At 36.7% G+C, this 24,588-nt stretch overlaps 1 protein-coding gene across 1 annotated transcript in view; it reads left to right on the forward strand.

Annotated features, from left to right (window-relative positions):
* Nucleotides 1-24,588, forward strand: part of GLIS3 (GLIS family zinc finger 3) — a 159,590-nt gene that overhangs the window by 57,858 nt on the left and 77,144 nt on the right. Inside the window, exon 3 of the mRNA XM_065744177.1 lies at nt 1,613-2,735. Coding sequence (XP_065600249.1) covers nt 1,613-2,735 — 1,123 coding nt within the window. The remainder of the gene's footprint in view (nt 1-1,612; nt 2,736-24,588) is intronic.

Consider the following 24,588-nt stretch of genomic DNA (forward strand, 5'->3'; position numbering starts at 1 on the left):
AGAGGACTTTGCGATGCTTTGCATTTTTATGTGTTTGCAATCAGAGGGAAAGATAAAAACTGTCTGTGGTCACGAGACACTCTTTCCTTTGGGATCAATTCAGCAGTGGATACTCGCTGCCATCTTGCCTTCAGCGTTAGCGTAAGGCCTTCAGTTTATCGGACACTCTCTCTTGCTCATTTTATTTAATTTATTGCTTCAATTCCAATTATATTGTATTATATTGTGTTATTTTGCTTTCTGATATCTTATTTAGTAAATTAGCTTTCCTCCTCAGATCGTTGCCACTGTTTTGTTTCTAGGCCCATCTCCCTTTCCCATTTCCCCCTTCCCCTTTCCTGGAGCATGGGTCTGTGGGTCCCTCACACCAATTGTCGCGGAACCGGGCCGAACCCACCCATAAACCATTGACACCATTACAACTTACTAGCTGTCATTTGCTAATTTGAACTCCTGAAATCTTTGTATGATACGAGAAACTATTGTGTATGTTGCTTATCATGTGAGAAGATGAAAAACAATGACAAATTGATTTGTCTGCCTTCAAAAATGGATATTAAAAGAGAAACCTGATTTCTTATGTACTTTGACTACCCTGAAATTCTGTGCATTTTCGGAAGGATATTGTAAAAATAATGAATCCAGGAGTTAGTTCCCAAAATGCAGAGATTTTTGTTGTTCATGAGACCTCCAGATTTGTCTTGATATATAGCTGGTTCTTGCTAATTTTATAATACCTCAAAAATACTAATAAACTTACTGATGTCACTACAGGCACCAGTGACTCATAAGAAGTTCAAGTCTACCAATATACAGTATTGAATCATAAAGATTCAATCATAAATATTCAATACATTTTTTTTGTTGTTGTTAGACATTTCTGTGTAAAGAAATATTGTCAGTAGGCTTTTTGTTTGTTTGTTTGTTTGTTTGTTTGTTTTACCTGTAGGACATTTGCAACATAAACAAGTTTCTTAATCTTTCTGTAACAGGCCAGTGATAATGGCAAGACTACACCTTTGTGAAGAAAAATGACTGCTGACTTGGAAGGAAATACATCACAAAACAAAATTAAATAAACCCCATCAGCGTGCTTTTCTATGTTATTAATGTATTTTGTTTATTTTCTAAAGTTAGATATAATCTGTATTATCTTGTGCTATTTCTGTAAAGATAAATATTTGTATGAATTACAACTGGCAGTCATGAAGGTTAAACATTTATTCTTCATTCAGTTTTCTTCCTCTTCTTTGACAGCTAAAAAAATAGATGGTCATCTCAAATCAGTGAGTTTCATACAAGGCAGGAGCATAGTGCTTTGACTTCAGAAGCTCAAACCCATTTATACTTACATGAACTTTTCCAAAAATTTTAAATTTTAAAGTTTAATTCTAACATGTCTTTTTACATATACACTGCCTCCTTGTACATTAACGGAGAATGCAAAAATGTGACTTCTTGAAGTTAGGAAGAACTTCTGTCATACATTGCTTTTCTTTAGTTTTAAGTGTGTATGAAGATGGGAGAAGTACTCTGTAGCAGTACATGCACATTAAATTTGTGCTGTTTAAGCATCTAACTGCTTACTTAGTTGATTATGCCTTTGTTCCAGGTTACTGTTGTCACAGAAGTCCCTCGACTCTACAACATCAAGCTTGTCAGAAAGTCAGTTCACTTTGACTGTTAAGCAAGAGTGGTCACATGGACCTGGAATACTTCATTCTCTTCCACTTGATCAAGGTTTACAAAATGGCAGTGTTCTGGGGAACTTATTAAATTTTCCACCTGCAACGTCAGTGTCCAGTAACTGCATGTCTAGCCCATTACCATCCTACGCACTTGGCATGGAAAATAACCATTCCCCTAACCCTAGTGCTTGTCATTTCTCCCCCCAGTCTCAATCTGTTCACTCCAAAAAGAAAGCACTCTCTCTGTCTCCTCTGTCTGATGGCATTGGGATTGACTTAAATACAATCATTCGTTCATCCCCTACCTCTTTAGTGGCCTACATCAACAGCTCCAGGACTTCACCAGCTAATGTTTCCCCACAGCCTGAGGTCTATGGACATTTTCTGGGATTGAGAGGGAGCTGTATATCCCAAAACTGCTCTGTTCCAGCTTACCAGAAAGGCATTCTCATGGCAAATTGTAACATTGCGTTCTCGGAGTTTGTTGAGAATGGGGCTGGTGAGTACCAGCGAATGCAACAGCTGGAGCAAGTCAGCCTGCAGACAGATGTGATGACTAATATGGTCATCCAGCAAGGCATGTTTCCCATGGTCAGCCAAGCAGTGGGTGCCCTGAAAAATGAACAATTGGATGACTTCTCAGGTCACTCTATTGATGTGCCTCCTCCTTCCCAACTGCTGCCACCTATTCCACAAGGGCCACCACCACCATACCATGCTCACCAGCACCAGCTTCCTCACAGCCTCCCTGGTCATGTGCACCCACTGCCCATGCCTTCTGCCCCAGACCCACAACCTGAAGAAGATGGTGACCTGGATGATTTTAATGGCAAGCATGGCTGTCGCTGGGTAGATTGCAATATGCTATATGACCAGCAAGAGGAACTTGTGCAACACATAGAGAAGATTCATATAGACCAGAGAAAGGGAGAAGACTTCACGTGTTTCTGGGCAGGCTGTCCAAGAAGGCTTAAGCCATTTAATGCAAGGTATAAACTACTGATTCATATGAGAGTCCATTCAGGAGAGAAGCCGAACAAATGCACAGTAAGTCTGAAGTCTGCCTCTCTTACCCTTGTAAAACTATTGCTTGCAACAGTGCTCAGTAGTAATTCTGCTTCTTGTAGATAATACTGTGGGGATTTTTTTAGGTAGACTGTATGAGTGAGCTCCATCTTTCCATCTAGACAGAAAGGGAAGGTATTATTTAAATTAATATGTACTGGCAGATAAGGTTAGACAATTTTTTTTTCTTAATTTGAAAATGTTTTGGACTGCAGAAATGAGATGGTAAACTTAGAAAAGTGAAGCTTAAGTACTATCAGTCTCTGGAACTGCATGGACCATACATGGGGAAAAAAATGGTGAAGAACGTATGATATAATTTGTTCTAGGATATTATTGCATCACGTGTATTTTGTGCATTTTTTAGGACAGTTGTCTGTTTCATTGCTAACAAAAAACAGACTCTAAGCTCTGTTTTGCTGGATACAGTAGGAAAATGACATGGGGCAAGTTATTTGCTCAGAACTTCTAGTAGTGAGCATTCAACCCCAAAGCTCTTCTTTTCTAACTGCTTTATTTAGAGACACTACAAGCTAGTTTCCTGCATACATAATAACAAAAGGTGATAACATAATCAGGAAATTATATCATCAGCTGATGTTTGGACTCCAGTGAAGCATCAGTTATCTTTCCAATTTAAATTTCTTGCTGACTTTACATACAGGCTGTATTTTAAATGACAATTAACTTACCTCACTAAGCTCATTTGGTGCCAACAGAGAGTAGTTTCACCAGTGCTGTTCCCAGTCCTTATCATAACCTAAGAAAACAATGAACTTTTTTTTTTTTCTAGGAATAACTGCTGATTGTTACTTACTAGAAAAAAAATATATATATATTTGTTATGAAATGTTGTAGAGTTATGAAATGTAAGTTGGTGTGGAGAGTTTGTTTTTGTGTTTGTCTCACTGACTATTCCATTCTTATGGTTTCTTACTCATTCTGAAGGTTTGCTTATAAACTAAGAAGAGGAATTTTTTTCTTTACTCTTTTGAATTTTAAAGTACTGGACTTTATATAGGAGCTATCACCTCAGATTTCACTTGCACATTTAAAGGATGAGGCAGAGGAAGTGTCATACACCAGTACTTGAATTCATGTTCTCTGCTCTCAGAATCTCTTTTTAAAAATATCCAATACATTGTCTTTCCTTTTCCTGGGATATATTGGATCAGAATTTACCATTAATTTAAATTCTTCCTCAGGAGCTCCTTGACAGATTTATGAGGAGAGAGACAGGGAGAGAAAGCAGGAGTCCATAAAATAATTTTTCAAGGTGTTAGCACATAGAAAAAATGTCAGAGAAAGACATCAGGTAAGTGAGGAGACACCAAGAGACAGCAAGATGGAGAGCAAGAGCAGGAATGGTGAAAGAACACTGAAGAAGGAGAAAATAATCTGAAATCAAAACTGAGTAGCAATTCGAAGAGTGTGGTTTTAGAGCAAGTTTGTGTGAAGTATTTGGAAATTGGGTTACTCTCGAAGCCATAAGATCCTTTCATATAACTTCTATTCTGCATTTTCAGACATTCTGTGGTTGGTTGGTGGCTGAACTTGTCAGAAACAGAGTAAATAAATTATGAAGCTTTACATTTGCTGATAGAAAATCTTAACAGTATCTGATGGGAAAACAGGAAACAGAGGTTGTTATGCAGTCACAGTAGAAACAAACAGAAGGCATCATAGAAAACATGATTGCATTAAAAAAAATAGGGAAAATAAAGTGAGAACAGATAGCTAGTTATAATGATAATTGTGTACTGCTATGTTACTTCTTTAGAAAGGAAGTACGGTTTTAAAGCAGTGGTAAACAGTTTTTATTCAGGTGCTTGACATTGATTTCCTGAGGATTGGAGGTTTAATTAATGTTTCTAACATGCTGTGGAGAACTTTCCAGACATTCAAGTCTGATGTCTTAGGTGACAATATGGGCTTTAGAATGCTGAGAGCTGTGCAGTATAGAACAGTCATTGGATTATTTTTAGTGAGTAAATAGGATATGGAAAAATGCCACATACTTGTTTATGCACCTGTTTGCACTTTTTAAATGCTTTGTGAGAAAAACGCAGGTATGTTTTGAAGAGTTTGGAGATACTAATGTATTCTATGATTTATGTTTTTCAACACTCAAATTTTGTTTAAGATGTTTTTATTCCTATTTAGGAGGATGTAAGTGACAGTATGTAAAGGGATCAAATAAAGAGTCTGATCCTGTGAGTTTTTATAGAATGAATTACATAGAATCACAGAATTGTAGGGGTTGGAAGGGACCTCTGGAGATCATCTGTGCAGCTTCCTGCCAAAGCAGCTCCCTAGACCAAGTTGCACAGGTAAGCAGGCAGGTGAGTCTTGAACATCTCCAGAGGAGGAGACTCCACCACCTCTCTTGGCAACCTGTTACAGTGCTCTGTCACCCTTACTAACATCTATTGAAGATGGTTTTGAGTTATGTCTGATACTTTCCTACCACCATTTTTAAGGATATATCGCAACTTTATTACATGAGCATTCAGCTGCGGAGAACTAACATGCATCATTACAAAGTTCAACATCACAAGTAAATCATTTCAAGAGATGTAACTGTGATAAAAATTCCTTTTCAAAAGCTGCTTCTGCAAGAAATGTTGAAATGTTGTGTGTGCCTGGTATAAAGACTTGTTGTAAATAAATACCTTCCCTCTCTTTTTCCCCCTTTGAATGCTTTCTATTGGTCATGATCTTCTTAAGGTAAAGATGACAATGCACCTTTATGAGTGCTCTTTGTATATTACTATAAATACATTCAAACAAAATTAAATTGCTTTCACTTTTTTTTTTCTATATTGTTTACTGTTTAATATTTGCAGAGTTGCCTCCAAGAATGATCAGAGATAAGCATCGTGCAATGCCAGTATTCTTCTTCAAGTTCTGATATACTGGTGGATGCATTTTCCTACTAACATTCAGATCTCTGTTTTAAGAAGTTACAGTTATGTAAACAAGCATATCTGGGCCAACAGTAAAAAATCACTTATTCTAATTAGGATTCATCACATAATGGAAAAAGACAAAGCTCTTTTTGTTCCATAAAAAGCCTGCTTTGCCTGCTTGCAAAAAGGCATGGATTTCTTTCCAATGGCTTTACATCATTGGTATGACAGAGTTTCACTTCTGTGATCTTACAGTTTTCAAGTCATCAGACAAACTTGTGGAATCTGGTTTAAAGGATTTGATGGTAATCTGTTATGCAAGTTAGTAGAAGAAGTCTGCTTTGTTTAGGGGAGTGGGATATAAATAAACTCAATTAAGAAATATTTTTATTGAAGCTGTTGAGATTATTGAAAGTAACAAGCCACTGCTGTAAAACAAGGCTGCTGAGCTGTGAATGACTGGCCAAGACTCCTAGCTTTTGATTGTCTGGGCAAATATTATCTGAATCCATGGTACCTGTTAAGGATATAAGCTGCTAAGCTGTCACTGGCTTTCCTTCTTCATCAGAGAAACAGGCCCTTTTTGGTATAACTTGTCAAGAAAATAAACATATAGATTAAGTAAGTACTATAAAATCATTGTAACTGTGAAAGCAGTCTAAGCAATGACTGAAATGCACAAATGTGTTACTGTTTAAATTCAGAATATTAAACTCAGTTAAATCAATATCCATGGAGCATGCACTAAGAACATGGCATTTCAGTGAGTCAATAGATAGCTTGGTTCCAATTATGAGTGAACTATCCGCCAGATTGACGATGTGTTATAACTGTAGTTATGTTCTCAAAATTTTATCTGTTGTGTTTTTGTGAGAGCTGATGTTTCCTCTGATGGCAGACGTCTGCTGTTTCTGCTTCTGGTTGCTAAGATCAGCAGATAGACCACTGAATGCAACAGTGATCTCAAATCCTGAGCCTGCATATCACACATCTTGAAAAATTGGCTCTCGCTTAAGGCCCTGTAAAGCAAATGAGGGTAATGACAGAGCCTTTATTTGAGATACAGGTGATATAGAGTGAGATATCAAAAAAAGAAGAATTAACTCACCCCTCCTGGCAAAAATTTGGAAAAAAGGGTGAGCTCAGGAATGCAGCCTTCTCTGGTTCAAACTCTGGCGCACTGGAAAAAGGAAAGAGAGGGCAAACCATGCAGGCTCTGAGTGCATATGCACTCCCAGCAGCATGACTGGAAGCACCACAAAGAATGAGAGTGAGAACAGGTGGATCTGGGCTCCCCCACACTGGTCACTCAGGCGCGTTTTTACTAGTTGAGGCTGTAAGTTGGAAATTCCATTGCAGACCAATTTCTAAATACAAATCTGAAGCAGTTTCTGAAGCATAGCCAACATGAATTGAATAAAGAGAATCCTTGATAGCTTCTAGGAAGGAGAACAGTGTTCTTCCAGCCCTTGTAGATTTCCATGACTGTAAAGTTCTGATACAATTTCAGCTCAAAGATGTTAGGATCTTTTGAAGAGGAATACAATGGCATTTTGATCTATCCTCAGTTGCAACAGCCACATCAGATTTTAGGCAGAATCAGTTCACAACTTACACTATCTGTGTAAGACGATATGTGCAGAGTAAGTGATCCTGAGAGTTTAAGTGAGCTAGTGATGTAAGCCATATCAACAACCAGGGTCATCTATATTAAGTTCTCAAAAAAAATCATAAATTTAAGTACTCTGTTTCAGATGTGGAGTAACTACGGGAAAGATAGAATAAATGTTTTTTCATGGTTTAGAACCTGACTAGTTTGGGTATATATTTAACGTATGGTATTATGTATTTCGAGAGTTTTCATTATTACTGAAAAACTTTTTTCTAAAAACAGAAAAAAGTTACTTCTTAAAAATCTCTTTGAATGATAAGAGAACATTGAAGTAAATAGCTGATCACTTCCAGATTTTGAGAGATGCTTGTTTCCCTGTGTTAACTCATTCAGGATTTTGGCGTGCTTCTTCAATGAGTTTTCCAGAAATTTCATGCTTTCCAAGTTGCAAGTTAAAAAGCTAAAAACAAATGTATTTTTTTTAATGAATTGTGGGTCTAATTTATCAACAGATAGGCTTTTCTTTTTAAGTTGATTAAAATCTTTACAAAGAACAATGTTTTCAATTGGCTCCCAAAAAATTGTCTATTTTATAGATGTGTACTAAATGAAGGTTTTCTAGGCCATGACCTGACAAAACACTGAGTCATTGCCACAACACCCTTGCGCCCAAACATTCTCCAATTAAAAAAATAATGCAAACAAAGAGCATTATTTAAATGCATTACTTAAATTTTTCCAGGAAGTCATGAAGTTTTCATCATACATAGTAAAGAAATACGGGTTTTGGGAAAGCTACGCATCTGTCCCTAGTAAGGAGCAGACATGGAATGTAGTACTTATTTATGTATTTGTTTTGAATATTTTGAATTCACAGTAAAATACTTGACAATTCTTTAATATGACTTCTTGAGGAAGTGTCATTAGCATTTGGAGCAACTTCCCAATAGCATTCAAGAGATCAGGTGTACTTTTTTTTATATAATAATAGTAATAGTAATAGTAGTAGTAGTAGTAGTAATAATAGTAATAATAATGAGATGCATACTAAGAAGAATGCAAGTGTATATAATATGTGCCACATATACTTATATCATGGAGGATCCCATCCAGGAAATGTGAACCTTGTTTTCCTTGACTTTCTGTACAAATGCACATGTTTGAGTCATGAGAGAGCTGCAAATCACATTTTTAGTTATAAAGCTGTTTGAAATTGGTTCTGTTTTGATTTGCTTCACAAAGAGTATGAGGATGGAAATACCGAAATTTGAGAACTAACTTTTAGGAAAGTTCAAATTTCTTTGCTATAAAATATCTATGGTGTAAAACATGCTGGTTACATCTTTTTCTTTGGACTTGGCTACTGGACAAGTATATGTTCTTCTTGGTTTTCTGTAATTAAAATACAGCTTTAGTGTAGATGTCTTTTGGTTTAAGTGGTGATGTTTCAGAATATCCACATTTGGAGAAAAGCACAGGCTTTTTCTGTGTTTGAATAATTGTACCATCTACCATATAGATGGCAGAACACTGATTAGATTGCTAGAGGTGTATTGAAAAGTAATAAATTTTTAGGAAACTAGAAATATCTAAGTTTCAATACTCCAATTGTTTCATAGAAATAACAGATATCTTTTGGGAAACTTGGATAATTAATAAATATTTTAAATATTTGAAAAGAAACCAAATCTCCAGTATCTCAACATCCTGTAAGAATAACCAAAGCTGACTGTATTTGAACTGTCAACAAGAATCTCACCTCACTAATCTTGCTCTGAAATTCCAGTTGGTAGCTGGAGATATACATTTTAAATACATTTTAAATAATGACTTTTCTAATAAAAATGATAGTAATTGCTTAACAAAATCTTGATTTTTTCATAATAAATATTTCCTAATAATTTATTGAGAAATTAACACAAATCCTTATATATATGTATATATATAATTTTCCTTAAATGTGCTATTAGTGTAACAAAAAATTTCTGAACTGTAAAAACTTTCCTAGTGTTGCTGTACAAATCCATTATATGGTAATCTTTTAAAATGCACTCTGCATTGAGTTATAAGTAGAGAAAGACACCTCTGTGTTTCAAGGACTGATGATCTCTCGAACAGAAAACTAAACTGACTTTTCATACTGGGCAGGAGACCATTACTAAGAATGACAGTGGTGCATGTTAAGTGGCTTTTCCTCACCAACAGTAACTGTGAAACACAACTTTCTCTAAGGTAGTAGTGATTACTGACTTTTTCCAAAGGTATGTCTGCATTGTGTTAAGTCTGTTGAAAGAAATGTAAAGGCCGGTATTTGCAGTCAGTTAATCTTTGAGAGCAATTTATTTGCCTGATTGACAGACCAGATGTCTGTCCAGCTACAAACTACTTTTTGTCTTTATTGGAGAGACATAGCCAATAAAGTAGTTTATTACATTCCTCTGTTGTAAAGTGCATTGATCTTGCTCATGGAAAATGAACATTTTCCTTTGATAAAATCATACTATGTTTTTCTAGAAATTGTTGTCTGTGAATAAGATCACTGAATGGCATGTCAGCTTAATTATGGTGGCTCTCAAGCTGAACAGCTGTGTCTTACAAATAGGAATCTAGTTAGATGAATGAGCAATCTGAAGTCTTCAAGATGCACACTGTGTGGTGCTCAGCTCTTTGCAACAAGCTGCTGGCAGAAGATGGTGATCCACAGCTCCAGTCAGCTGCTGCTTGTGACCTGCCCAGGACTGAGCAGCCTGAAGGATGGGCCATAAGGGGTGGTTGTTAGCTTGGGCAGGGCATGAAAATTTGAATATTTGGAGTTTTTAAGCTGTTTTAAACAGTTTAGAGATGAACAGGAGTCTGTTATCTTGTCTAATAGGGTAGAAGGAAATGGCTTCAAGGTGCACCAGGGAAAGTTTGGATATTTAGAAAACTTTCTGTGCAGAGAGAATGATCAAACATTGAACATAGATGCCCAGGAAAGTGGTGAAGTTCTCATCTGTTTAAGTGTTTAAGAGATGTAGGGATGTGGTTCTAAGGGTCATCTTTTAGTGACAGGACTTCGTAGGTCAGGTTGGTGATTGGTCTTCATCTTGAAGGCTTTTTCCAATCTCGATGATTCTGTGTTTCTATGCCTGCTGAAAAGTTGTGAAAGAATGGCTAGATGTGCTGTCTGGTACCCTAAAAGAAAGGCACTCATTAGATATAGAGTCACCTGTACTTTGGGAACAGTGAAGTATTAGAAAGAGTTCCAAGAACTGTACAGGATGATAATAATGTCTACCCATCAGGTTAAAGTTCAGTTCTTAATGAAAGCTGATGTTCTTCTCCCCAAGCATCCCATCTGTTGAAAACAACCTTACTATTACAATGCCAGGACACATATCATTCAATGTATCATTGCTTCAAAGTCTTAGATCTTTCTGCAGCTGGATTATGTGTCCCACATATGAAATCTGTTTCCAGCGAGAGGCAATTCCCAGATTTAGTGATCTCTGTCTTTTTAAACTCTGTGTTTTACCAAACTGACATCTGCGTATCTCATAGATCAGACTGTCGTGTGCTTCTATAATATAACTGACCTTATTTTGGACTTCAAAGACTTTTTGCAGTAGTGCTTATCTATGCAAACATCAGGTGGGTCTAATAAAAAATGTCAGAATACAGAAGAAAGTAGAATTCAGCAAGAAACACAATTTCTTTTCATGCACTTCTGTGTAGATACATCAACAAACTTTATTGCTTATTCTTGTAATAATACTGTTTGTTTAGATTTAAGTAGATTTAAATCAGGTGCTTTTGAGTTCAAGTGAGCTGTTAGAAAAATGCTTTTTTTTCAATAAAAAATAAGGTTTAATTATAATATTGTCACTAAAATTAAAATACTTGAAATCTCCAGTGGCAATAGACTGTCAGTTGAGTGGCAGAAGTCTTTCCAGGCAAAAGTTAAAGATGAGATGATTGGGATGAGCTACCAAAATCAAAAGGACAAGAAGTGCAGTGTTTCAAAATTTGTATCAAGAACATCCAGTACCCTGTGGCTGAGACCACCAGTCTGAGATACTTGTGCTACAAGTCTGGATCTGGGCTGGAATGGATAGTATACACCAACATGTTGTGGGTACAAGACCAAAAACAATAAAAATACTTAACCATGTTAATGGAGGGAGAAGAGTGATTTCATGTCCTTTCAATGTTTCAATTTTTTTATTTCTTCTTAGCAACTCATAGAGTGACTATAGAATGGCAACAGAAATGCACAAGATAGAGTTATTCTCTCTTTTAATTTAAAATGTGTGTAGCTGTGGAGTCAGATTTTTAAATACAAAAAATAAAAAAATAATCCCATCTACTTCCAGATTTAATTCTGAGCTTATGATGAGAAATACTAGGAACAAAATAAACAACTAAAGTGAGGCTCATTCTAGTTTCTTTTTTACAGTATCATAACTGTAAGCTGTTTTGTCCTATGATTTAATTTCATTTTCTGGAATTAGATTGTTAGATGAAAACTCTTGCAATTACTTCAATTCTAATTAAGTATCTAAACTTCCAATTATCGCATCAGATATGAGTGAGTTTTGCTGGGTTTTGTTTTGCAACAGTTGATTTGTCAGTTGACAACAGCAGTACTTAAACTCAGATTGATGATGATCAATATTAATCAGCTAATCATTGTGATGTTTCCTGGGACACTGATCAAAGTCCTGCAGGTATTTCTAATGCAAATATTTATTCATTTTACTCCTAAACACATTCTTCAAGAGAATTGCCAGAAGATTTAGAACTTCTGTAATATATCTGAAGCATGTATAATAACTTCCAGTCAGAGGTTTATACATGATGCTTTTCAGGAGACTAATGATTGAAGGCTTGTCTTCATAGAGGACAGATTTATTGGAAGTTAAATAATTATATTTGTTAAATATTTCATCTTTAAATCTTCTTGTTCTTTTAATTTGAAGACCACACTGCGTGGCATCTTAATTTTATTTATTATGTAATGCAATCTGGAAAACACTGGAAAGTCTGTATGGTAGGTTAGTCAATTGGTCCTGACGACCAATTCAGTTTTTAAATTGCGGTTTGTACCTGACAGCCAGCTATGCAGGAAAATAACTACTTTGCTGAGTTTTCACAAGGTGTCAATTGTTATGTTTGCTGGCCAAATGAGTGCATGTGGTCTTAGCAGGACTTAATAAAAACAAATCTAGCCAATTTGATTACTGGTTTAGGTGTTTTCCGCTTTCCTCTTGCATATATGGACATCATCTTCATTACTGCATGGAGTTGCCTGGATTTAAAAAAAACACTTTCCAAATGTAATCTGTCAGGAGTATCTTTATGAGCAGTCCACAGTGCAAAAATGTTAAAGCACAAGGCACAAATAAGACTGTACTTGAGTAATTCACTGATATTTTCCTCTTCAGTGCTTCTGATTCAGGGGTAATTAGATGTTAAAATGGGAGTGAACATTGCTTAACAGAAATTCTGAGTTTTTTGAAGTATTGTCATAGTACCATCTGATTGAACTCATCTAGCTTGTAATTTTTTATCTGTATAAACAGAATAATTTAGGACTCAGTGTGCAAATGTTGCAAGGAACTGGATACAGTATATTCAGAATCCATTTTAAAATGTTGAAGTAGATTATTGCTTATGCATTGAATGGTGGCAGCACCAGGTCATGAGACCTTATAGTGAGGTTTACAGTATACCTTCATACACTGATGCAAACATTGAGTACAATTAAATGAATTTCCAGCACATAACTTTTCTGTCACTTAGAATTTTGTATTCAGAATGAAAAAAATAGTGTTTATCCAAAGAGACAGCAGGGAAGAATAGGCTGTATGTACTTAGTTTGAAGTTTTATTCATATAGATAAGAAGCTATTATATTACAGTTGATTTGTCATGTTACCTCAATCCTGTTGTCAAGATTGTGTCTCTAGAAAACAGCAATATTCTCTCTGGAAGGACTCTGAAATAAATCTGTGATCCTCAATAAGCTCAGGGCATTCTCATAACCACAGCTACATTGAATGATCCATAAGCAGAAGAAAGTCTGCACTAAGGAGTCACAGTCTATCTCTTTGCTGCTGCTTAATTCTCTGAGACTTTGTTCCTCAGACATTAACAAGTCTACTGTCTTCAACTCTTTCCTCTGCACACATCCTTACAATTAAAAGTACGACAAAAATTGGTTATACATCCTTTAAGGCTAAAAACATCATCATAAACTTAAAAGAAAATATTGAAGACTATGTTGCAGTGCCATCTGGTGACATTTCATGTAACCTATTTCTCAGGTTATCCTGTATTTAAAAAAAAAATATTTAGTTATGTATGTGAAAATGTTTACTGACATGATATTAAAACAACTGACTGATGAACGAACTTCTCAAACACATTTTAATTTCATGAAATATATTATTTGATGGTGTTCTCCATTGGAAGGCTATACTTTAGTAATTAACAAGGCAAAAGGTTAACAGGGTTGCCCTAGCTGAAGGTTTCCCACTGTAAGAAGGATCTTGAACAATGTCAAACTGACACTTGTTATTAAACAAATAAACAACTGAAAAAACATGTAACAATTGACAGTAGTATTATTCACTTTTACAGAAGCCTGGTTAAGTGACAAGGAAGCCAAGGTACAATTGACTCATGGGAAATTTCCATAGAGGTGCCAATGCAAACATACACGCACAAGAGACAGCAACTGAAATTTTGCAATACAAGTTAGTCTATTAAGTCAAATTAGAAACACACACTAAAAAGATGGTAAAAACTCGGGTGGTCTTAGCAAGTATGTCTTCACAGAATGGTAAGATTACCAATGTTGGAAAAAACCTCCAAGATTATCCAGTCTAACCATCCACCTATCACCAATATTGCCCTACAAAACCATGTCCCTCAGTTACAGCATCTGAATGTTTCTTGAACAACTGCAGGGACAGTGACTTCACCACTACCATGGGCAACCTGTTTCAGTGTCTGACCACTCTTTTGGAGAAGCAGTTTTTCCTAATGTTCAACATGAATCTCCCCTGGCACAACTTGAGGCTATTCCCTCTAGTCCTATTGCTAGTTCCTTGAGAGAAGAGTCGAACCTCCACCTCACCACAGATTCCTTTCAGATAGCTGTAAGGGAGCTCTAAGATCTCCCCTGAATCTTGTCTTCTGCAGTCTAAATAATCTTTCCTCAGCTGCTTCTGATAGGGCTTGTGCTCTAGAACCTCCACCAGCTTTACTGCCCTTCTCTGAATATATTCCTGGGCATCAATGTCTTTCTTTTAGTGAGGGGCAGAAGAACAAACTCAGTACTAGAGGTGTGACCTCACCAGTGCTGAGTAGAGAGGGATGAGCAATTCTCTGCTTCTGCTGGACACATTATTTCTGATACAAGCCAGGATCAACCATTGCCCTTCTTGGCTACCTGGGCACACTGTTGGTTCATGCTTAGCTGAGCACAGACCAGTGCCCCCAGGTACATTTCTTCCAACCACTCTGCCCCAAGCCTGTAGTGTTGTCTGGGATGACTGTGGCCAAAGTGCTGGACCCAGCACTTGATTTTCTTGAACTTCATCCCACTGGCCACAGTCCAGTGATTCAGCTTGACCAGATCCCTCTGTAGGGCCTTCCTATCCTCAGGCAGATCAACATTTCCCCCCAGCTTGGTGTCACCTGCAAACACTGAGGGTGCACTCAATGCCCTCATCCTGGCCATCAGTAAAAGTATTGAACAAGAGAGGTCCCAGTATCAACACCTGGGGAACACCACTTGTGACTGATCAATCTTGTGCTTTTATGTACCAGCTTATAAAGATCTCAGTGTGTGGTATACTACAATGGTCCAGCAAAATACTTTTTTAACACCTGAAAGTGCTGGAATTAAGCTTTATATTTATATACCCAGAATATTTAAAATTCTCACTCTTTTTAAGTAGTACAAATCTTTAATATGATACTAATTGATCCATTTCCATTAATATTTAGGTAAACATGGAAATGCTCCACCAACAAAGATTTTTAGTAATATTAAGAGTTTAGCTGCTGATCAGAAATTGTTGTAAAAGTTTTGTGTCAGTGCTTTCTGTATAATGTTGTGATACACAGCAATACAACAGCCTCTCAAGTGAATAAATATTATGTCAAGACAACAAGACTAAACGATTTTTCTGATAGGAATATTTTAAGGAAAGAGTGTTAACAGCAGTCTGTTACACAAGCTGGTTCAGCCATCTACCAGAGGCTTCTTTATTTTTAGACAGAAAAACACTAACAAATAACTTACTGATAGCTGAAAATATCCCTTCCAAATGGAATAAAATCCTGAAAACTGATGGAAGGAGGAGTCACTGTTAACTTGTTTGTGTGATTCATTAAACTCACTGTTAAAAAGTACCCTTTTTTTAATTCTAATTTGTACAGTTTCATAGGTTCATAGGTACATTAGGTTGGAAAGGACCTACAAGATCATCTAGTCCAACCATCCTCTTATCACCATCCCTACCCACTGAACCACTAAATCAAATCCCTTAGCACCTCATCTAAACGCTTCTTGAACAGCGCTAGGGATGGTGCCTCAACCACCTCCCTAGGCAGGCCATTCCAGTGCCTGACCACTCTTTCAGAGAAAAGAATTTTCCTCAAATCTAATCTAAATCTTCCCCGGCACAACTTGTGGCCATTCCCTCTCAGATCTGTTGCATAAGTTTAATGCTTTTGTATGTGAAGCAGTAAGTTAAGTGTGCTTTAATCAGGTGTACTTCAAAGAACTAAAGACCAAACTGTAGGCACTACATTGTGTTACTAGCTTTACAAAATGTAACTGAAAGGAAAATATTTTTCAGTCTTACTCAAATGCAGACATAAAATAAATTTTCCTGAAAAAAATTCAAATCTTGAGCAGATAAGCTTACCTCAGAGAACATACATGGCCTACAGTTCTGTTTTTTTTTTAAAGGTGTTTTAACTGTTCAGTTTCCTGTAATCTGTCACTATAGATATTCATGTATGATTCTCCTTTATAGTAATATTCTTCCAAAAATATTGTAACATTTGTATAAATACCTTATTTTTAAACATACTTTAATAATATTTTATTGTTACTAAAGGGGAGAAGCTGCTTTCTGATAATTTTAAAGAGGTTTTGACCTCTAAGATAGTACTTAAAAATTGTTCAGTGAGAAAATGATCTTAAGGTATACTTGTAAAATTGTGTTGAAAATACCATGGATTGTGTTGCTAAGGGCTACAGGGGGCTTTTTCTTTAGGTCATGTAATTGAGTGTTTAGCTTTTTGATGTTGCGGAACCAGATTCTAAATGCTTCCAATAAAGCCACTAATGGTTTATCGACCACCCATTCTTACGGTTAGATAATGTTGGACTGATACATGGCTCTGATATGATATTATTGGTTTGAGTAGTTAAATTTACATTAAAAGTACCACACTACTTTAATCATGTAGGGTAAACAGCATTTCCACTGGAAAAGTTTGTCTCAATGCTTACCATGCAAACTGAATAAAATTATGTGCAGTATTACATCAGGTTTTTTTTTTTTTCCCCCCAATCATTTCCTTGTTTCCTTTGTAATAGATTACATTCAATTCATTTAATCACATTGCTTGTGTTTAGTATGTATGATATCAATGCAGAGTGGTATACAAATCTTTAAGTCATGTATACTGTGTTGTCACTTGATAGAACTTTTATGTATACACTGTGGCCTTCCTTACTTACCCACATATTGGACAAAGAATTTGTATATAAAATCTTTTTTTTTAGTCATAATCATCCTATCTATTTCCAACTAAAACTGTAATACATTGTTGTGTATTATTATTCTGTGCATTTTAACTGTCTGTGTTACAATGTCACATATATTGAGTAAATATTATTCACTGATGGTTGTATTCCCTATTTATTCTGCTTGTTAGCAGTAGATGAAAAATTACATATTGTTTTCATATTTTCTGGAAAAAGATTCTTCTTAAAACAGAAATATGTGGAACATATAGCTTAGTGAATCTTGTCACTAATTCAGAAGCAAGCAATTACCTTGTCCCTGGTTGTGTTTAAGGCCAGGTTGTATGAACACTGGGCAGCCTGGTGGGTGGATCTTGACAGATCTAGTGGGTGGCAATGAGCCATTAGGGGGGTTGGAACTCATGAGCTTTAAGATCCCTTCCAACAAAAGCCATTCTACGATGTTAGGATTATAAATTCATGAACTAAAAGGCTAGAAATGTTTATTCTCATAGTCTTAACTCTATTTGATGTTTATTCTTCTTGTATCACATTGGTGCTGTACCATAAGAGAGGATAGGATTTAGCTGAAAGGGAACAGGGAGTCATATTTTGCTTTTCCTTATCTTCCTGCTGTCACATCAGTTCAGTTCCTGCAAAGGTCTTGCCAATGTGAGCTGCCTATAGGATCACTGAACCAATGCAGTTGCTAATTCTTCTTACTTAGCTTTCTGTTTTCTCAGTACCATTCACCTTGTCAGTCATCTTCTGTTCCTAAGGACGTATGTAATGTATATTAAGCACCTTCCCTGCAATGTCATTAAATATTCAGCTTGTATTCTCCCTCACTGCTGTTTCTTGCCGCCTACTTTATACAGAGCTTCTATAATGTTTTGCAAGCAGCAAGGAACATATTTGTCCCAATAAATTGACTTGGTATTTCAAACTATTTCAAATGAGTATGATTGAGCAGAGTGTATGTGCACAGATTTCTTCCCTATTATGTTCTCCTTTATTCTTAAAGCAGAATCCCAAACCACCTTCTTTGTGTACCTTACGCAAGGCCAGCTACATTTTTCAGTGCCTACCTTCAGTGATGGCAGAAGTTACATCAACAAGCCCTTCTGTGAGAAAGTGAACTTTGGCACTTTCACGTCTTTGTTGTGGCATGTATCCAGTGCTGTAAGTCAATATTAGATAACAAATACATTACAAATAATATGTCATGAGAAATTCAACTGTCTTTTAGGTCAGATTTATGATTTCATTTCTAAAACAAATTAATCTTAACATTATCTATCTAAATGATTATTTATACTTACTTTCTCTTTTAATTTCCCACATATGCAATGAACTATGATGCCTTTTTAAAACAATCTTGTTAGTTAAATCGTAAGTTAATGGACTTCAAAAATTTTTCATAGAAGGTAGAGAAGTCTTATTTTCCTACACTCAGGAAATTACTGGTCATAGACTGTGTTATTCAGGATGTCAGACAAGAGGCCTCACTCTTAAAATTCTAGGAATTGCTTTTTATTCTGCATAAGTCTTGCTGTAATCTTTGCTTCTGTCTATTCAGACATGCCTAAAAGTTAACATTCAGAATACTAACATTTGAAAATTTATTTGTATATGCAATATTAAAGCATTCATATAAAATATATAAATCCAGGCGATATTTTGGATACTTATAAATATTTACACTGAATGCCAAAGTTTTGTAATTGCTTATCTTCCATTTCTTTGCTTGTATGTGATAGCAAGTACTTGGAGCATAAGCAGTTTTAGCATTATTACGTACTAAAGTATTCATTATGTATAAATAAGAATACACCTGTCTGACAATATATCAGCTGAAGAACAGAAGACAGCTGTCAACTGATTATGCAGGAGAGCTCAGTCTTACAAATCAGAATTTAACTATTCATCCATAGAGGTGAGATTCTGGCATGGACCACCACTAGAGGTTTCTGCCCAGCACAGTGACAAACAGTAAAATGCCACTCACCTAGCCAGTTCTGCCACATCAACCCAGCAAAAAGATAATGCAAATATATATTCCAGAGACTGTAATTTTTTACCCTTGTGACACTAACCCTGTACTGTCTTGCTTTTCAGTCTTTGGACTCTGTGCTGAAACTTCCAGTCTTCCCAGACTCTTCTCCACTGAAATCAATATTCTGTGTAAAAGTACTTTGCTGCTAAAAGCATTATATCATTGAATGGGAAAGTTGTGTTAATAGCCAATCAATATGCGTCAAAGACCTTCTTTCAGGTCTTTCATATATATTTAAAATTAAATGCAATTAATACTGTCATCCTGAAAAAGGTGAATAAGACTCCAGACCAGTTTGTCTCTGACCTCTCTGCAGGGTATGCTTCTGTATGGGAAGAGCATAACTTTCCTCTTCTAGAGTGTGCCTTGCTTAAAGGGCCAGCACAACTGTAATCTCAGAAGAAAAAAAAAATTGAATGCAAAACAAATATTTAAAGGTAAGAGCAACAGTTGCATTCCTTTTCTGCTTTAAAACTTGGTTAGAAGACAGGATGGTCTGAAAGCCAGTTCTCCCCTCAAAGTCTTCCAAGCAACGCCCATCCAGAGTTGTTTGTAGCCTTCACAACAGCTCCCAGTTCCTTCTGGCTAATATAGGTTAGTTGACCCACATACAGGATTCAGATGGTGTTATTTGTTTAGATCTGAGGACATTTAAACTTAATTTGTATCACTCTGAACTTATTTCCTGTAGCTCCCCTTTAGATAATGAAAGGCTGCTATCAGGTCACCTCAGAGCCTTTTCTTCTCCAGGATGAACAGCTCCAGTTCACTCAGCCTGTCCAGCCTGTCCTTGTAGGAGAGTTGCTCTATCCCTTGGATCGTTTTTGTGGCTCTGCTCTGGATGCACTCCAACAGGTCCATGTCTCTCCTGTACTGAGGACTCCTCATCTGGACGCAGTACTCCAGGTGAGGCCTCACCAGGGCAGAGTTGAGGGGCTGGATCTCCTCCCTTGACCTACTGGCCATGCATCTTTTGAGGCAGCCCAGGATATTTTTGACTGTCTGGCCTGCAAGAAGACATTGCTGGCTCATGATCCCATCCACTCAGTTTCATCCCCTAGCTTGTACTGGTATTGGGTTTGCCTCCACCCAAGTGCAGGATCTTGCACTTAGATTTGTTGAACTTCAGGGCCTAAGGCTCAAACCTGTCAAGGTCCCTCTGGATGGCATCCTGTCTCTCTGGTGTGTTGTCTGCACCCCACAGCTTGGTGTCATCAACAAACATGCTGAGGGTGCACTGGACTGCACTCATCAGTGTGCACTGTCAGTGTCGTTGATGAAGACATTAAAGTGGTGCGCCCCAGCACCAACCCTGTGGGACACCACTCATCACCAGTCTCCATCCAGGCATTGAGCCACTCATTAGCACTCTCTGGACTCAATCCTGCATCCAGTTCTTCATCCATTGAACATTACTCCCCTCAAATTCATATACTTCAAATTTTAGGGAAGAATGTTATGGTGTACTGTTAAAGGTCTTACTGAAGTTGAGACAGTGACATCAGTGGGTCTTTCCTTGTCTACTGATGCAGTGATGCCATCATAGAAAGTCACTAGGTTGGTCAAGCAGGATTTGTTCTTGGCGAAGCCATGCTGGTTCTCCCATATCACCTCCCTGCCTTCCATGTGCCTTAGCATAACTTCCAGGAGGATCTATTCACAGAATCACAGAATCACAGAACTGTAGGAGTTGGAAGGTACCTCTAGAGATCATCGAGTCCAAACCCCCTGCCAAAGCAGACTCCCCCTAGTCCAGGTTGCACAAGTAGGAGTTCAAGCAAATCTTGAATGTTTCCAGAGATGGAGACTCCACAGCCTCTCTGGGCAGACTGTTCCAGATCTTCATCATCTTCACTGTGAAGTAGTTCCCATGTAAATTTGCGTGAAACTTCCTATGCTTCAGTTTGTGACTATTTTGTCTTGTTTTATTGCCAAGCACTGAAGAGAAAACTCCAGTCTCATCCCTTTGCTTCCTGCTCCTTAAATATTTATAAATGTGGATCAGTTCCATGATTTTTCCTGCCACAGAGCTGAGACTGACAGGTCAGGAGTTTCTGGAGTCACCTTTTTTACCATTTTTTAAAATGGGTCTGATGTTTCCTTTTCTTCCATTCACCAGGGACTTCACCTGATTGCCACAATTTTAAAATACATAGAGAGTGGCTTGATAACTACATCAACCATTCCCTTAGGACTCTGGAATGCATTTCATTGGGCCCCACAGATGGTTGGATGTTCAGATTCCTCAGGTGGAAACCAATCTGATCATTACTTACAGAGGGAGGGATGTTGCTTCCCCAATCACCCCCCCCTCCCCACCAAACAATAAGTTTGAGGGCTGTGTGGTGAGCAGTTACCAGGGAAGAGCAAGGCAAAGAAGTTTTTAAGTACCTCACCCTTCTTGTCTGTTGTTAGCAGCCTGCCTGTATCACTCATTAGTGGGTATGTCCTCCTGGACTTTTCTGGTTGAGGTACCCGTAGAAGCCTTTCTTATTCTTTTACATTTACATTTACATTGGTGAGCAGCAGATCCAGTATTTCATCCCCCCTGCTGGGGCAGTCAATTACTTTCAGAAGGATCTTGGAATGGTTTACCAGTATCATATATACAAAAATTATTTGCAATATCATGCAAATAACATATTTTGACATTTTAATCACAGATTAAAAAAACTATTTCCCTGCTGGATAATTTTCAGACTTACCTGATAATACATTAGACACTTGTGATAAACATGCTTTTACTTTGTGTAAGTCGTGTGTTTAGCCAAGTTAATAGCATTCCGTAAATCACTGATACTCTACTTATGATGTACTCTTAAATTATAACTTCACTGTTATTTGCACAGGAAACATTAACATTTTTCATTAAAAAAAATGTTAGTAATATGCACTTTGCTGCAGATATGTACTTCAGTTATTGATAAGCACAGAAACATAGCTGCTGATATCGGTTGCTGAGCAAGCAGATTATCTCTTGACTCGGTTGTTCCAGGCCCTCTGTTAGAACTTTGGCTACTGCATCTATCCAAATATACATTTTTATAAATACTGTGCAGCACAAAAATAGATGCTTTATTATTATTATTATTAATTATTATTATTATTATTATTATTTAATTTAGCTAAGAAGAAATTAAAGTGACTTTTCATGGTAATGAAAGTATTCATACTGTTGAAGTATTCAAAGTATTCATCCCAATCTCTTACTAATGAACAAGTAATTTAACGTTTAAGACTTTTTTTCAAGCTTGTTCTTGAAGATAACTGAATGTTTTCTTGTAAACTCTTAGGTCTTGGTAGATGTTTGAGAAAGTAAATCAAAATAATGTTCCTTGCTTGAGACATTAAAAACTGACAGAGATTAAAATTAATTCTATACTTGAACACAAAAGAAGAATTAAAAAAAAGAGGAAGAAAAAATGGAGCAAGGTGATCTCTGTAATTAATCTCTTTAATATTCTACACTGCAGAGTAGCCACTTGCTTGATATTTACTTCCTCTTCATACCCCCTATAAAGAGGGTGATAAATTAATGCAAGTATGGAGAAGGGGCAGAGGAGACCCTAAAATCAAATGTAACACTGCCACCCATAGCTTATATTTCTCAGAACTTATTTATCTAGAATGGATATGTTAACTACCGTTAATGTATCTTACTTAATGCAATGCCATATTTTTATGCAGAAACCTAGGGTTTTTTTTGTTTAACAGGCACTGTTCTATATAATTATGCATATCAATACACCCAAATTTTACCCTAAATATTCTCTTAAGAAATGAAATTTCTCTGCTCTTATTTCATTTCTATATCTTAGGGAATATCACTTCTGTGAGTAGCAGAGACTAATTATAACCACCACACATCAGGAGAGTACAAAAAGGAATAATGGTGTTTCCACGGCACTGTTGGCTTTTTATTGTCCTTCTACAGCAGATCAGAAAGAAAGCCATGAAAATAATTACGCAATTGCTTCTATGCAGATAGGTAAGTATGTTCCTATGCTTCATATTCAGGGAGGCAGCCCTGAATGAGACATGAGTTAAGCACGTTCTCAAGTGCTTGTCAAGTCAGTGTCAGTAAGCTGTGAAGGAAAAGCAATTCTTTTTAAGTTATTTGTACATCTGCAGCCCTATGGCATTGAAGAATTAGTTCAAGCTCAGCAAGAGCAGTCTGTTCTAATCTAATATCATCTTTTCTACTTGATCTGCGCTGTTTTCTCTGTTTTGTTTTCTTTTCTGCTCTGGAGATAGGATGATGTTGGTCCCATTCTGCTGGAAGCAAGAAATACAGCTGTATCACTGAATCTTGGTGCGTTCATCCTTAACACTCAGCACAGTTCTGTGTGTCTTCTAAAAGTTTTAATTCAAATAGTAATTGGAGCAGACAACAGTATTTCTGGTAAATATCTAGCCATTCAACTGCAGTTTATCTCACCTTTCTACTACTGTACTACTGCCCCCATTCAGTACTGGTCCTGAATGCTCATTGGCTTGAAAACTACTGTTGGATCTGGTGACTTAAGTGACCCAGCTATGCTTGGATGAAGGAGTACAGACACAGTGTGGTGTCCATCTTTGTTAGACTGATTTCTCAGTCATTCCAGTGGCTATTATGCTTAACTGCTATGGAAGTAAAGAATAATTCCTGAAAAATTGTTATTACGATGCTACTTTAAAACAGTTTTTGCCTAGGTCTCACTTGAGAACAATGTTGTTTCAAGACATAAGAGATACTTAGGGGAGATGTCATTTCCAGACTCCCATTCTTCACTTACAGGAGTAAGCCTAGACTTTTTATGAAAGGCAGAAAGAAAACTGTAGCAGTATAAAAGATTCTTCCAGGCTTCCCTCGTATAAGTCAAATATTATTATGTTGTAGCTGCCAATCCAAACTAAGATGGAAGAAAGATAATTAATTGATAAATTGAAACTTTCAGCAAAATCTTAAAATCCTGCTATTATTAACAAAACTCATCATAATGCTGGAGTGGCTCTATCTGAAAAGATGAAACATACACAATATGATCAGGAAGGGAAATCACTTTAGTTTACAAGTGGTAAATTCAGTCATATCTCCTTGGCAGTGCCCAGAAGTGAGGCTAGGTTGGGTCAAGCAGCAGGTGATCCTTGTTCTTCAGGAAGACAGTCCATGTATTCCTCAGCACCTGTATAGGTAATGAAGTCAATAGTGAAAGTAATGTTTTTAATTACTTATGTCATTTAAAAAACATTCTGACAAGAAAAAGAATAAAAATAAAAATAGAAGAATCTATCTAATCACAGGGTCTTCTTTGGCTAAGTAAGTAATGACAGCTAGAATACAATAGATTACAAAAACTGGTTAAAGCCAAATAAATGTGTTTAAAATCTTGATCCAATCTCCTATATACATCTGTATGGGGTAGGAAATCTTAATCCACAATTATTCACAAAGCGTGTTCTCCATACATATTCACCAACGATTATGAAAACAGTTGCAGTATCATAAATACCATAGACTCTAGA

The sequence above is a fragment of the Cyrtonyx montezumae genome, unplaced genomic scaffold (genome assembly GCF_038088225.1).
Source record: "Cyrtonyx montezumae isolate F1298 unplaced genomic scaffold, pur_monq_1.0 scaffold_30, whole genome shotgun sequence".
Taxonomy (NCBI): Eukaryota; Metazoa; Chordata; class Aves; order Galliformes; family Odontophoridae; genus Cyrtonyx; species Cyrtonyx montezumae.